This window comes from Bombus fervidus, chromosome 13, assembly GCF_041682495.2.
Source record: "Bombus fervidus isolate BK054 chromosome 13, iyBomFerv1, whole genome shotgun sequence".
Classification (NCBI taxonomy): domain Eukaryota; kingdom Metazoa; phylum Arthropoda; class Insecta; order Hymenoptera; family Apidae; genus Bombus; species Bombus fervidus.
Genome location: NC_091529.1, coordinates 7381731 through 7398282, shown reverse-complemented (window position 1 = coordinate 7398282; position 16552 = coordinate 7381731). Strand labels below are relative to the sequence as shown.

The 16552-nt window shown below is 37.8% G+C and overlaps 1 protein-coding gene across 1 annotated transcript; it reads right to left on the bottom strand.

Annotated features, from left to right (window-relative positions):
- Window positions 1–8130: 8130 nt before the first annotated feature.
- On the bottom strand, window positions 8131–15535 carry LOC139993666 (uncharacterized). The gene has a single exon (XM_072015587.1). It carries the CDS (start codon window positions 14319–14321, stop codon window positions 12636–12638), a length of 1686 nt encoding a protein of 561 aa, XP_071871688.1. The 5' UTR covers window positions 14322–15535; the 3' UTR covers window positions 8131–12635.
- Between the last annotated feature and the right edge of the window lie 1017 nt (window positions 15536–16552).

Here is a 16552-nt window from a genome sequence, read left to right as displayed (position 1 = left end):
TTGTTATGCTACGAAAAAATGTTTACTGAAATATGGTAACGGTGCAGCGTTCGATTCGCAAATTGCCTCAATTATATAGTCCCGTTAGAAAAATAAATTTTACGAGTAATTAGATATCGATCGATAACTGATGCACGGAATTTCACGAATGACCGTGTCGTTTCGTCGCTGACCTTGTTTCTACCTAAAAGCGTGTACGCTTGTGCGTGCACGTATATGTAACTGTAAAATTGTCGCGTTACCTTCTAACTGTAATGCAGGCTATTGATGTTCTCACGGCGAAATTACATGGAAACTTAACAAAGATCATTTTTCTCTCTACGCATTGCGTACATTGCCGAACGTAACTATTTCAAACACTTTCTTTGATGTTTCGTACAAATCGAATGTTTTCTCTTCTGCTTTTATCTTCTAGATATTTTCCTACAGATCTGTTATTTCAGTTGCTTCGTATCTGTCTTATAACTAAAAGTAGTAAATAAAATAAAATTTTTGAGAGCCTCTCAATAAATGTAACGAGAATATTGTCATAATACTCTTATGACCAACAGTATACGTGCACTTGTTTTATCATTGATTGTTTGTTCATTTCATCAATTTTCTTGACACTAAAATTTCTCTTTGATGATTTTTGCTAATCTTAGTCACTCTCTAGTTGTGAAGGATTAAAAATTCTAGGAACAAAATATCGTAAAAGGAGAAAGATAATATTTCTTTTTTATTTTTCTTCAATTAAAATTAATTTTCTCCGATTATCGTAAAATTTATGAAAATTGCTCGATCAAAGTTTTAATTAATTCTAAAATTATGTACTTCGAATGAAACGAGTAATTTTCTCGATGGCACATTCCAATCGATGATTACCTTCAATGTGAAAATCACAGTTACGCATCTGAGATCTTTCAATTCTACATTTTCACCCCTTCTCTCGTGTTTTTTAAACGAGGACGCGTATCATATCTGGTAATCATGTCTTAAGAAATTATGCGTATTCGTCCTTCGATCGTAATTACGATTGTAGTTGAATACTTTCATTGCGGAAAATCCTTGGAAAAATAGTTTTAAAAAAAATCTGAAAGTTTTTCGAGGGAAAATATACGAAGAATTCTCTGAAGCTGTGGATAGTACTTTATCGAAAATTGTATTTAAAAAATCTAAATCTTGAGAATAATTATTTCATAATCAATGTGGAAGTTTTCTAGAGGAAAAGTCTATGAAAAAGTCTCTGAACGTTTATAAAATTCTTTAAAAGAATCCTCGATTACTTAAATAACGATATGCCGAAAATTTAGTTATTTAGAAAATTTATTTATTATGAATAACATGTATCTACAAATTTTGAAGAAGCTTCTATTGGGGGTAGGGGTGGATCTTTATTCTCCCGAATCTTTCCCACGATTTAGTTGCCGACAGTTTGCGTAAATCGCCATCATATTATAATTTATGAATTATTCGCAGTGCTCGGTACTTCTTGTTTGTAAATTTCAATCTGTAACGGGACTGCTTGTGTTACCATTGTTTTAGTAAGTACTGTTATACCGTTCACTCCCACGTTGATACGGTATAGTTGTTGGGAAAAATAAATTTATTTAAAATTGAAGAATCCTTTGAACAAGAAAGATTTTATAAACAAAAAAGCAAAATGTATCTTCTTTGAGAATAATTTTCTTTTTATAATTTTTCTTCAAACAAAATTAATTATCTTTAATTATCGTACAATTTATATCTTAAATTTAAGAAAACTAATACATATAAAGTAATCTTTGTACCTTCAAATATCTCATAATTGTATGAAAATCCGTAATATGTTAGTTCCTAGATGATGTATTATGCAAGAGGATTCAAGTTTTAAAGATAAAATTACAAACAGCGATATCGATGATTTCAAAAGAAGGAAAACGGATTAAAAGATGGGACACGGATTTTCTGAGTTACGTCAGGTGCAGATGCACAACGAAGGTCGATTCTCGCGCGTTCATAATCCAAGGCTGTCTTTTTATATTCTTTATATCTTGTCATCGTTCAAAGTAATCGTCTATCATCATCGAAGACTATTCCAGAAGCTCGTCCAAGTATCAAAGTGTAATTTCAATCGTAATTTAGATGGATGTTCTGAGACTTTCATAGCGCTGAGGAAAAAAAAGTGGCGTACGAACACGTAATATACGATAATTAGCTGTAGGAACGCGAATCGGTTGGATGCACTCGACCTGCCGTAAGGTTGGCACGTCTAAACAGCTGGTGTCATCGCCTCGATCCCGGTAATCTACGTATCACGAGAATTTTAAGACTAATCAACCGTGATGCTGTTTTTGTAGATTAAACGTGGCGATTGACAGTGATAATGTGCAACGAGACACGTTTCTTCGTGATTAGGAGACTTGTTAGTTCCGTTTATTGGAGACGAGTTAATGGGAATCCTGTTTATCATAGTCGTAAAAGTGGCGCAAATAAAAAATAAGAAATATCGGGAAGATCATTATTACGCTTCGAAATTAATCTTCTTTAATTAATTATTAATCGAAAACTTTCGGACCTCCGAAACTTTCATTTCGAAGCTAAACGTTTCGAAACTAATCTCCAATTATTAATTTCTAATTTACTACGACGAAGTATTAATTACGAATATCTGAATCTTCGAATGGACGATTTAGAAGCTGACCTTCTTGAAATCAATTTTCAATTATTAATAAACTTAAGAGTCAGTCATCGTGGAAATTTCCAAAGAAATCGTAGCGAAGCGAACAAGTCGATGAAAACAAGGAAACGAGCCAATAAAGGAGATCCAAGGAAATTCCATTGAAATTCTCGACACGTTGGATTGGAAATGCAACACGTCTAACGTAGGTCTACCAATGAAGGATTCGCGATAGAAGAGTTCAACGAGACTCGTTTTCAAAACCGTCGAGGAGAAATAAAGAAGGAAAAAAGCGTTCCACTTAGGCTGCCAATCAAGGCGATTTGCATTCCAGGGACGTTTACCGCGATCGCAAAACTGGCGTATCGTCGGCTGTGGTTAACCCTGAAAATTGCACGCGAGAATGGAATGTGGTCGACGAATATGTGAGTGTGAAGAGACCAGCGTATAGTCAATTACGAAAGTCTACACATGTGACTAATTATCGCTATCGACTGAAAATAGCACATAGCACCACTCAAGCATTACGTTATTTATTGCTTATTTTATTAAAGCTGCTTTGTATGTTAACATCTATCGAATTCTGTGTGTCTCACCAGATTTAGAAAACTAAAACTGTACTATTTGTCATAAAATTATTTATACTTACATATCGATACAATTATTGTTAATAGACTTGCGGATGTTTATGCAATTTTATATTTTTATGAATATGGATAAAAAACGGAGATTAGATGGAAATTTGTTTTATCTACTCAAATGACAATAATTATTTTACTTTGCATATTTCGTATATTTTTACATAGTATGTGCAAAGTTCAAATTTCCTCTAAATACAGAAAAATCCGCAGTCTAGCGTTGTAAAGTATTAAATATCAATGAACCTCTTAGAATTTTTTATTAATTTTCTAATTTCACTATATCGGCACACGATTCTAGTATCTAATCTTTAATTCTCAAGAAACAAATGACTTAAGTTTGCCTATTGTAAAAAGATGTCATATAAATAATAGTAAATTGTAAGGTGAATGGAAAAAAAGCGATGTTTTGCAATATCATCGCTTTTCTGCACTTTTCAATTTATGGAATTGATCAATGTGGCTTCTGAATGGTTCGTAAGATGATCCACATCTAGAGTTGCATTTCTCTTCTTTTTCTATTAGGAATATTTCTATTTTAGGTAACGGAAGCTTTCTTTTTTATAATATTTTTTATAATATGTTCAGTGTTCCGTTTTGTTGTCATTTTTAAGAACAACTTTTCCAAATCGGAAATTTTGTAATTTGTGCTATTTCTCACTCATGGAATTATTTTCCATTTTCCTTTCAGTTTAGAAAATTAAAATTCTGCTGACCGATTTTTAGTTGCATTGTTAGTTTATTATTAATTAATCTTGCATGGCAATCGACACGTAACAATATACATAATATGTTCACAAGTAATTCAAGAGGATAGGACGGATCTCCGTTTCTGGTATTTCATGCGCGCCATTTTTAGAAGAAACGTCTTCGCTCTCTTCTTCGAGCTTAAATCGAACTCGTCTCATGCAGAATGCTTACTATCCAATTTACAAAATTTATCACGACACGCTATAGAAAGCAAATATGGAATAAAAAATAAAAAATCCGGAACACAACAAAATTGAATCGAATTAAATCAGATATGCCTGTCGGTCTTCCAAAGTGACGAAGATAAAATTATTTCATCTTATGATTTCCAACGGCATTCTTCCGGAGGAATGGTTATTTTCTAAAAAAAGTGGCTAACAGCGATAAAATTTAATTAATAACAGCAAAACTTTAATTTTTGTACCTCATATCAATTTAGGTCTCAATAGAAACAAAAATTACATTATCTAAAGAGTAAAAGAATACCTGAAGAATACCTGAGTCGATGTCCTTTTTAACATTAAACTAGACAAGATAAATAGTTGAAAGAGAAACTCCTCGACTTTTATTGAATATTTCGTGCACAAGAAAATAGCACTCTGCATGTTCGAATCGGTGATCTTTACAAGGCTTACGTAAGAGGATGGATGTAGACATAAGCGTGTCACGAGAGAAGTTTGCATTATGCAGGGCAACACGAAGCTACCAGAAAACAGATGCGAGAAGACTCCATCGCGTTCGCCGTGTGATAAATACATTTTCATTACGGTACACGTCCGCGAAACAAGCACAGACCACGATAAATAAATAATCGTTTGCGCTTCGTCATGATCTCGCGCAACTGAGTCACACAGAAACCAAACTTATCAACTCCATCGACATCTATCTTGCGTTTTTTCAAAAATCAAACGACGTAAAATCATATATTCTAGTGAACAACGATTAACAATAATTTACTTATTATTATTGTTATTATTATTATTGAAGTAAAATAAAAAGATTCTAAAAAATGAGTCTTCGATAAATTTGACTTCTGAATGGCGCAATCTCCGCTTTTCGTTTAACTCTTCGTTTGAGCAGCCCATTTCTCCCTTGATCTGTTAATTTCTTTTCACCTCTCTCTCTCTCTCTCTCTTTTGCTTTACTCTTTAATGGTTAGTGTTGATTTTATTCGTCAAACGAAGAGTTAATAACAATAATTCCCGCGAGAAAATCCTAAGAAACTGTAACTACCATCGACCGTGAACGATTCGTTTCACCCTTCAACAGAAATGTACAATTATTCGCAGAGTAAAACACGATATCTTTTTGTTATCTGCGATGCAATTATTATCGAAGGTTGAATTCCATCGAGGAAGGAATATAAGAGAATTTTGCTCTGCAAATATTTGCCACGATTTATACGATTCTGTTCGATCGAATGGTTTGTTTCGAGTACAATAATTATCGTCGAGTTGAAAACACTCCACTGGTTGAAACTTCCTATACAATCATCTGGCACATACGATTAAATAAATAAGTTCCAGTTGCACACCTCCTGCTCGACTTGCAACTCTCGAAGATCGATTTTTTCTTCTTCTTTTATGACACCGGGCTGATCTCTGTTACGGAACTGTTAACCTTGTCCTCGATCGCGATTAAGAACCGAGGACGTCGAAGGCAGCCGTGTGTCGCTCTTTCGAGATTTCGTTCGATCCTTTCGCTGTGAAGCTAAATTTACGAATAACAAATTCGATAAGCTCGACGAAAAGCGGACAAAGTATTTTTAGTATCCCTTTCAATACTTTCATTTTATTTTCGAGTAAATTTTACTTTAGAATAAAATAAATGTATTAAAGCTAGCAGGAATGAAAAATATAACTTTCATTTTACGTGATATTGGTTTTACTATATCGTAAAGTATTTTCAATGGTTGCACGTTGTATTAGCATCGATATAAATCTTCGTACTACTTATTATTAGTCGGCGGATATTTATGCAAACCTAAAATTTTTCTGATCGCAACTGGAAGAATAGAACCTAAGCAGAAATTTTCTTTACCTGCTAAAATATCATAGTGTGTGACATACTTCGGATATTCTCTGTATTACTGCACATATTGTGTGTATTCCGTGTAGTTTTGCATTTTCAAATATCCCATGATCGCGTAAAAATCCGCAGTCTACGTATTGTTTCGTTTTATCTTACGAGTCAAGACGCAACATAAAAAGTGAGATTACTAGATCGCGGATTTTTATGCAAATTCATATTTTTGGGGATATAAATATGTTATGAATATATATTGTGAATATATATTTAAAAAAGTAGAACTTTGGTAGAAAATTGTCTTACCTACCAAGTATCATAGAAAGCGCTATCTACTTTGGATCTTTTATATTACGTGCATTCTCTACAATTTTGTATTTTCAAATTTCCTAAAAATTGCATAAAAATCCGCTGTCTAGAGATTACTTATGGTAAAACCTGATACTTAACACGTTGACTGCCACGCGAATTTTATATACACTTTTATATACTATTTTGCACTGGGATTCGCAATACATTGAAATATACTGCATCGTGTAATATTCGATTTTTACAAAATATTATATCACATTTGCGCACCTGTTTCTAACGATGTTACCTAAGTCGTTCATATTGTTAATAATTTTTTAGTACATGAAATTTATCTTCTTTTAAACATACTAAAAAAAATATAGTAACGTAGGTGACTGATGTTCGTCGTGGTAGGCAACGTGTTAAAAAGGCTACTAAAACTAATTTTTGTCAACCTCGAGGAACAAACGAGCGAAACTTCCGTTCCAGCCTGATAACCTTAATGACTAGGCGAATTCACGAAAACTCGCGTGTCATCCCCATTAAGTTTGAAGGAACAGGACACTTCTTTCTGTTAAATTCAGCACAGCGAAGGAATTAAACGTGACATTCTGAAAGGAGCAAAAACAGTCGCGATACAATTTTGCAAAGTCGGACAATTTATGGCGTTTGGCACTGATTCCCATGCTGGCTAACGCTTCGCTAAAGCTGTCGTTGTTTATCGATCTTTTACGGAATAAAAGCTACGGCACTCGTTGCGTGCACAGTTAACGATTCGCTGTCGAAGGGAAGAATTTGTGATTTTAGCGTGGAAAATTGGATAACCAATTTGACAAATATTTTTTTATTGCTATAACGAATGGTACAATTGGAAGATCCTTGTCATAAAATGCAACTGAAATTGAAATTCCTTCTGTGTATCTTTCCAGTTCTTTCTGACTTTTAGTGGCCAATTTAGCCAATCATTTTTAATACTATAACGAACAGAACAATTGGAAGATCGTTTGCATAAAATCGAATTAACATTGAAATTTCTTCAGAGCAATTTTCGAAACATTTTCATTGCTATAACGAGACTGTATTTAGATTGGTTTGAGATAGTGACGCCATCAGAATCGAAGAACAGTCCACTCGAGAACAATCAATTTGCGCACAGTGAAAGGAATTTTCGTCGTGTCGCAAGATAGAGACTTCAGTTTGTTGCCTGATAAGTGTCAGTGGGTCGTCAGTGTTTCATAAACTCTTTCGACCACCGAATGTGGTTACGAAAAGCGATTACGTGGCCTGTCCACGTACTTGTTTCCGTTTGTTAAACCCACAACTACATCGTGGAGGCAAGAATAAGCGAAATAGTCGATCGTGAATATATCTTTTGGAAAAATCAACTCTGAACGTGGTTCTTATGAAAAACTTGTGAATTTTTCTGATTTTTAACAATTTCTTCGTTTGTATGTACAATTCTTGCATTTCTTGTGGATTTTATACTTTATTATGAAAGAGATTCTTTATTCAGTTTCGTATATTTATTAACATCATTTTAATTTCGGCCTTTGCAAACTCTATGCAGAATTTCTCTAATTTTTGAAAATTTCGCTACATTTTATGTATCTTACTGCACGAAAGATTGTTTTAAATTCTCCTTTCAATTCTTTCATCGAAAATGTATCTACGACCTTGCTAAACGAAATCATGCAACGCACGTGGGATTTTGCTATCTATGAATAACATATTCAGCGGCATAATTCGGTCCATTGCACTCGCGATACCTTGAAATTACCACGCAATTCATTCTTTTTTTCTCCAGTTTTCTCTCTCTCTCTCTCTTTCTCTCTCTCTTATTGCAATCGTCGCAAGTTACGTGTCGCGAGAACGGAGAAACTCGTTGCGAAACCGAAGCGACACTTTTCACCGAGTCGATCAATGCGATCGATGAAGCGCGAGCAGCAAAAAGCAACGCTTCCAGGCAATGCTGCGCGATACCCATTCATTTGCATACGTTCGTCTGCCGATCATTAACCACGTTTATGCCTTTAATCCTTTTAGGTCCTTTTTCTCGTCCTGTCAGAAGATCGCTGCGCAATCTCGACTAGCAAGAAAGGAACGTCGAGAATCGTAGACGGTGTAATCTTTCCGATTTTGTTTTCCTTCCAGCCACAGACAGGCGATTGACGTCTTTTAATAATAAAACAAGGAGTTAAAAAAAGATTTGCTCCTCCCGAGAGATTATGAAACGTTTATAAGCTGAAGAAATTACAATAGCGTTCGATTCTTGATTTAATAAGACCGATAGAAATAAGTTTGCCGGTTTTTCAAGGAAATGCATATTTACTGATGAAATTATTCGTTATTATTTACTGATATTATTAAATATAACACACTGACATTATTGTATTTAACGAAAAATTCCTTTCAGTCTCATGACCATGGATTATTTTTAAGCCGAAGCCTCAAATGCATTGGTTTTTCTAATATTTAAATAATATTCATAAGTACGTATTCGATGGCTTAATAAATCTATAAAAGCAACTTAAAAATAAAATATTCTCAACGTCAAACAAGGCAGATGACTGGATAAATAAAGATATTTTCCATTTTCATCGGGGTAGAGTACATATTTCTTCAAAGTGCATAGATGAGAAAGCCAGAGAGAAAAACCACGTTGAATAACGAAATATGTCGCGGCAAGCGTAACAGTCTCGCGTCGACCACGAATCGATAATAATTGAACCTAATTGTATATGCATATGCGACGATAGGAATGTGTATTCATCCGAGCATACGAGGTATCTGTAACCAGTTTCGAAACAGGCATGCTCGATGCTTGAGCAAACACGCGTCTCTGAATCGAATGGTAAAATTTCAGGTAATTAATTCAGACCCTTTTTCCCTTTCATCGATGCTGTTAATTAAATTCCTAATCCCTCCACGTAATTTTTTCGACGGACAAAGAATTTATCTTAATTAAAAAATAATCTTTCAATATTTTAGACTTATTAATCCAAGTATATTCATTATTTTGTTAAAGCAACGATTATTAAATATTTTTATTTCATTATTTATGCATGTATTGTTCACTGGATTCGTTTATTTCTAAAAATATTGTACTTCTATCATCCTTCTAAAACAATATAGAAATTCTTTTAAATTAACAATAATATAGCATCCAAATAAAGTAAGAAACGATGATATTTCTCAAATAATTTGATATTTATAATCGCCAAATTATTGATAATTATTATATTGAAAAAGGAGAATGCAACCTATTCGGCTCACTCTTTTAATTTTTAATATTTCTCTCAAAGTACGAAAATTTCATCGATGCATTCGATTTAATCTCGAAATAAGGGGAGGAAATGATATCATTTTTCAAATTATCGCCAACGACAAATCTGTGTAAATTTTCTAATGTCAAATGTTTTCAACAAAAAGGCACACAGATCAAAATGATCTCACAATTTTTTATTAGAACATGGAGAACTAGAGGTCTCGCGAAATTTTCCTCGCCATTAAACCGCGTTCTAATTACGATCGTTAGGTTAATTGTCTGGAACGTGTTTGCCAGCTTCGTAAGCTGGTGATACTGTTGCACAGTGTTCGAGATTGCATCTGGGATTTCCCAGATTTCGTTCTCATAAGCGCGAAATCGCGTCGAACTATTAGACTTAAGCAATCTCGATGTCTCCGTGGTTATTAAACAGTCGTTCATTATCGTTGCATTTTCTCATGGAAAAACGAGGCCGTACGTCAAAGGAATGCGATGCAAATCCCCTTCATGTTAATGTTGGCGCCCCTACAATCTCCTCTCATTTTTCTCATCGTGTTGCAGGTCAAATAAAAAGATAAAGAAGCGAACACCATGCAAACGATCGTAATTACCATGTGTTGCGTGGGATATTTCATAGATCTGAGTAATTAGCGGTCGTAACAGGATTTGAGGCTAATATCGCAAGGCCAGTTCGCAATTAATCGCGTTTACGAAACCTGATTTGTCGTGAAAGCGATAACGTTGATCGTTCATTCCTCGTGTTTGCGTTAACTTTCTGATAGATTCGTGTAAATTATTGGTAAAGAATTTTGGCGTAGAAAATGTTGGATGAGAATCTTTCGGAAGTCAAAATCGGCTCAATCCTGTCTTTTGTAAATTAGTTAATTTTATTATATTTGAGCATTCTTGCACAACAATTTAATAACTAATAATATTATAATCAATATTATAACGAGTACTATACACTTTGAATATTTTTTTATCTTATACGTATTTTATATGCATTCTACGCTTTAGAAAATCTCCATAAAAAATCCAATCACAATTTTTTAAATTTCTTTTCTCGTCAAACTTGTTGATTATTATATAGAAAAGTTAATACTGATAACTTATAACTTGTAAAATTTTATTAATAATATCAGTTTAACCGCGCAAGATTGCCTTGATATTATGAAACATTCCACTTCTGAAGAACAAGTTTACTGATTTTCATAAATTCATTTATAGTAAATAATTGTAAATTTCAAGACAGATTTTTTAAAAGTAATGTTTGCAATATCGTTATTTTTTGCTGTGCTTCAATGCATTGAATTGATCAACATGGTTTCTAAGCGTCTTAATTATTTCGCTCTTTTCCCGAAGCATTATACGAAAGAAAGGCGGTGAAATGCAAAGTTCTCTGTTTCTTAAGGCTCTCGAAACCCTCGCCGTATAACTTTTTCTCATGCAATTAAGATTAACGTTCACGTTCTCACGAGCAAGTCGGCTGTAACTCGTGCGTCGGAGATTCGAACCGTCGCGTAATCTTTTCTAGGGGAAACCACTGATACGATTCCTCGATTATAACAAAACATAGCGAGGTTATCAACATTAATACGACAAAGAAATTTCAATCGAATTCATAGAGAAATTATAAAACGAAAAATGACCATTTCATTAAACAAAGACGATCTTCCAATAGTTTCATACAAAATTTCATATTGTAAACGAGTATAAGAAATTCTAAAGTTTAAAAAATAAAGAGAGAAAATTCTTAAAAAGGTTCTTAATAAATCCTCTAATTGTTTTAAGCAAAATTTTATATTATGATTAATTTGTAAAAATTTCAAAAATTCATGCGCAATAAATTCATTAACGAATTGTCAAATAAAGAACGATTGCAATATTGGAAAAAGACGACTTTTTGATTGTTGAACAATTTTAACGATTCCTGAGTAATTTTCTGTTAGTGAAGGAGGATCCTAAACAGAGTTGTAATTCTGCCAACTCGGAGGAAACATTGCAAAGTTGCGTGTCTGTGTCTAACGAGCTCCAGCCATTAGAACGATCTTCGTTGGACGACAATAATTCGAGCTCGTCCAATTAGCCTGTTCATTTCGCGACAGGAAGGTCGCGCAAAAATATTACGTCGCCGTCAATCTTTTCCGCCAGCCGCGATAAAAATTCTCGAACCTTTTGTCAAACGAAAAACGACAAGAAAAATAATCAATTTCAAATTATATAGAAAATCGAGACATAAATAAAATTATAAAATTCCAAATTAAAAAGTAGAAATAGCAAAAGTTGGAAACTTACGAAGAAAACAAGTAAGATATAAATAAAACCGAAGAAATTCTAAATAAAAGAATAAAAATGTTAAAACCCCATCTGAAAATTCACAAAAATACTTCAAAACTCAATTTATTCGAATTGGATTTCTACTCGAGTTTTTTCGATGCGTCCCACGATCAAAGCCCTGAATTCGACAAAGGTGATCGACTCTCGAGATAAGACGATCGAGGTCACAGGTAGAAACCAGCGAGACGAAGATGAGGCCGGGTGTTCTTCAGCTTTTTGCCTATCCGTAATTTTCCTACTCGGGCAAGGTTCTTCCAAGAAACGAAAGCCAACTGAACCAGTCGGGCACTCGACCACCCATCGCGATTTTCCACGCTAACACCACGAACCAATCTTTTCCCCCATAAACTAGTGCCTCGATTAACAGTCCATAGACTCCAGAAAACGAGTCCAAATTTCCTATGAAAATCACTTTCCATCCAAAACAATGGACAACACCATACGTTCTTATTCAACAAACAGAAAGGCAATCGGTCCAAGTCGTCTGTTCACACTGCTATCTGGTCTCTGACTAAACGGTCCAGTCTCAAACAAGCTTTTTCACATTACCATGAAGCAACAAAGCGTCTTCAACAACCAGAATCCAAATAGAACAACATCTGCCTTCATATTGGACCGACTGTATAACTTCCAGACTTGACTCATCGATTAATTCTCATGATTACAATAAGAATCGACATCCAGAAAATTCCTAACGAGGTCGTGGCCTAGGTAGAGGCTGAAGCTGTTGCTGATGGTGCGAGTAACCGCTCCTCGAATTAGCTGGCATCGGCTGTACCCTCTCAGGGCTGTCATCCAGGTTCAAACCAGCCACCAACTGAGCAATCTCCCTGTCCTTCTTCTCTTCTTTGGGCAGCGCGTTTCCATTTTGCCCGCTGAAGCCCAGAGAGGCCAAACTTCCGTGACTTCTGCTACGATGCTCCGCGCGAATGCTGTATGAGAACGCTCTTTCGTTCAAGTGACCCTTTCTTCTATAGATTCCGGTTCCAAAACGCGACTCGTTCTCTGGGCTATCAGCTGCTCTGCTCATCTCTGCGGTGGTAAGATCCGCGTGAGAGGCAGCCAGTCTTCTGGAAGCTCCTAGAGTCGAAGAATCCGCCTCAAGATGCTGTCTTCTGCCTCTGTTTCCAGCTGTCCCGTAAGTTCCAGCTGGATAAATGGCTGCAGCGGGTGGAGGAGGCACTACAGGTAGTGGAGCGTACACTGGAACGATTGGAGCGGCTGCTGGAATCGGTCTGAGCCCTTTAGGATGATGGTGAGCTTTCCTAGGTAAAGTTGCGGCTGGTACCAATAAAACTGGCGCTGGTCTGGCCAAAGTTCCTGCGACTGATCGACTGCTAGGTGGCAGAGGATGAGGATGATAGTGCTGTTGCCTCACTGGATGACCCAGAGTATGGTGTCCATGGCCATTAGTGTATATTCCTTGATGCAACTGAGGATGAAGGTGAGCTTGTTGCAAGGGATCTTCGTGAGAGGATCGGTTTTTCAGCTTCTTGAGCTTCTTGTTCGCTTTCCTACGGACTGAGGAGGATGAAGATTCTTCGAGGAGCAAAGGTTGAGAAGGTGGAGGGGGCGGAGGCGGTGGAGGAGGTGGAGCGACCAGCTGACGAGGTCTGGAACCCTTGGTGCTTCTCAGAGTCCCCTGTTCTTGATATAAACCGTCTACCTCTTCTCGACCTCTGGCCCAAACCTTATGATTCTCATCTCCATTATACAAGCTAAGGTCGTCTGTTGAGGTAGCGTCTAAACGAGTCGCTTGTGGACTGTCTAGGGTAGTACTGGATCCTCCTAGAGTGTGGTAGAGACTGTTATTCGAAGGATGTCCACCGGTGACTCCGTTGGTCGTCGTGGCAGAGGGATCAAGGCCCTTGGCGTAGCTACTGTCCGCGTACGCGTGAAAGCAACACCTGACCAGGGCGTTGGCCGCCATGTCGCGCTTGCATATAAATGCGTGACATTCGAGAACCTTGATACCCGTGGTTCGTCGCAAAACCGCGGCGAAAAGCGGCGGATGGTTGGCACTGGGCGTTCTAGCGAAGGGAGAGTCCAAGGGAAGGAACCTCGTGTTCGAGGCGTCGCCGCTTCCGCCTTTGACATGCCTCACAGCAGCGCAATAGTGCAGCGCCTCGATGGGAAAGAACCTGGTGACCTTCTTGCGATGCTCGTCCACATTCTCCAGCAGCAGGCCGTTGCTCCAGACGCTCAGCCAGGAGTCCAGTCCACGTGCTCCCAAGGCACCCTGTTCTGGGTATAATTCTCTCAAAGGTTCTTGCACCCCTAGCAAACCTTCTTTACTCGCATGGGGCACCGAGCTGCCTAAGTAAAGGACTCTGCAGCGACAGTACGGCGTCGCCGTATCCTGATTGGCACCTCTCATTTTTGTATTCGTTAGGTCAGACCGTCGGATCCAATACTAGTGATCACTGATCAGTAGACCGAAGATTCTTGCGATGATTCTTCTACGTCGTTTTGGTTTATTATCCTCTTCTATCAAGATGAATACTCTCGGAAGAGGAGCAGAAACATACTACGCGTAAAGAAGCCAGCAACCATTCAGAACCATCGAATCATCGGACACCGTGTAACCATCGATTCGATTGAATAGAATTCAAGGAACACACGCGACTGTAAGGTACACACGGAACAACGTTACAGAGGACTCCACCAGGTAACACACTCCACTCGCGATTACGCAGTCACTTTCCAAAGACGTAGCCCGGTTGCAAAATACGCGTGCGTGGACGAGAGAGCCGCTCTCGGCTATTTCGCAGCAGCTGTAGCCGCCGCTCGCGAGAGATCGCGTCAGGCCATTATGGCCGCCTTCTGACGACTTCCCCACCAACTAGCTACCTGGCCGTGTCTCCTCTTCTACCTGGCCTTCTCCTCCTCTGTGTCAGTCCGTTTTTCTTTCTACCAACGCGTCCCGGCCCGACTCTTACCAACCTTTTTCAACCCCCACCAATCCTTTTTCTCCCACCTTTCTCTACCAGCCGCTCAAGCCAGGTCCTCCTGTGGTATGCGGTGTACACCAGTGGCGTCTACGTCCTCCTGGTTGCCCCTTACCTCCACGTGTACCGATCCACCGACAGGTACACGCTCTTTTCACCGAGGGAACGCTCACCGACGATCGAACGGGCACGCTGAGTGTGTCGCCGCCGTTGGAATCCAGAGGCGCGGTCGACAGGCCTCGTCAGCCACGCAGGCCGTCGTCTCTGACGTTCCTCTATGTCTCATCGGCACTCACAACTTGGATAAATGTCCAGATATACGTGTACCTATATCCTGATTGCGTTTATCCGATATTATTAGTCGAACTTTCAACGGTTACTTCCTATGTTCTTCACTATTACTGTACTGTGTTTCGCATAGATGGCGCTGAGGTCGCATTCACTTGACGACTGGTCCCACTTTGACGAATTTATTTCTTGTTTATGGCCCCTGGAGGATCGTGTTGGGTACGTAGAAGTGGAATACGAGATTGGTGTTCCACAGCGAGGTTTCTGATGGTAGAACGCGCACGGAGAGAAGGTAGGAATTGAACAGCGAGGCTGTTGACGCTTGTACGCTCCCCGTCAGACTGAGGACTGACGGAAGGCGTGAGACTTCGACCGACTGGGCCCCACTATTCCACCAGGCCCCTTCTCTCTTTCTTTCTTCTTCTCCCTCTTTCTTCCTTCTTCTTCTGATTCTCTTTCTGCCGCTTTTCTGCTTCGGGAAAGGCACTCCCTGGCAAAGGCCGTATCTGCCTCGGGAACCCTTCGCCCGATGGGGTGTCTGGAACTGTGCCGAGGAAAATGGACATTCTTCCGAGCCGATTTTGCCGAGGAACGTCGATAGCCTTCTCTTTCTATCATCGTACTTCTTTTTCGCGGAATCGAGTGATGCAACCAACAGTGTTTTGTTCCGAGCTGTTCTCGGTTGAATGGATTCCTGATGACGATGGAGGAAGCTGGAGAAATTTGTAATGGGAATGGAGAAGTGATTAGGATTAGGATTAGGATTAGGATTAGCGAGGAACGAAGCATGAAAATTATGTTTAAGTACTTTTGGAATATTTGGCTAAAATAGAGAACTTGAAAGGGACCATTCATTTTAGTCACATTGATGAATCTAAGATTCAAAATTATTCCAGTTAGTTTCAAGAAAATGAAAACAAGAAGAACTAGGTGCTTCGAGACGATTTGATGAAATCTGATATATCACTTTCGATACTTACAGCATTTCTGAGAATTAATTATGAGTTTTGAATTGCGAAGTCGTAAATTTTATAGTCAGAAGAGTTTATGGCTACGGAAGAGAAGAAACGAATGGGTACCACCTTTTTCTTTTTTCGATGCCATTCAAGTAATTTGCTGGAAATAACACCAAAGAAGCTAAAATGAATGGTATAAGAGAAGTTACATAATGCAGGAGAAGATAAAACCATATACAATGTGCATTACTAAATGCAGGTATTAAGACACCAATATTCTGCAAAATCTAACAAATTTCAATTTATTTAATATTTTTATATTCTATATATGTTATACTAATGAAGCAACGAGTTTTTTTTTTTAAAAGAACACAAGCACACAACTAAAGCAATGAAAAGCATTCAACGTGTATCAA

Excerpts from the sequence above, each read along its gene's own strand:
- LOC139993666 (XM_072015587.1), bottom strand. The coding sequence starts at position 14,321 with ATGAGAGGTGCCAATCAGGATACGGCGACGCCGTACTGTCGCTGCAGA.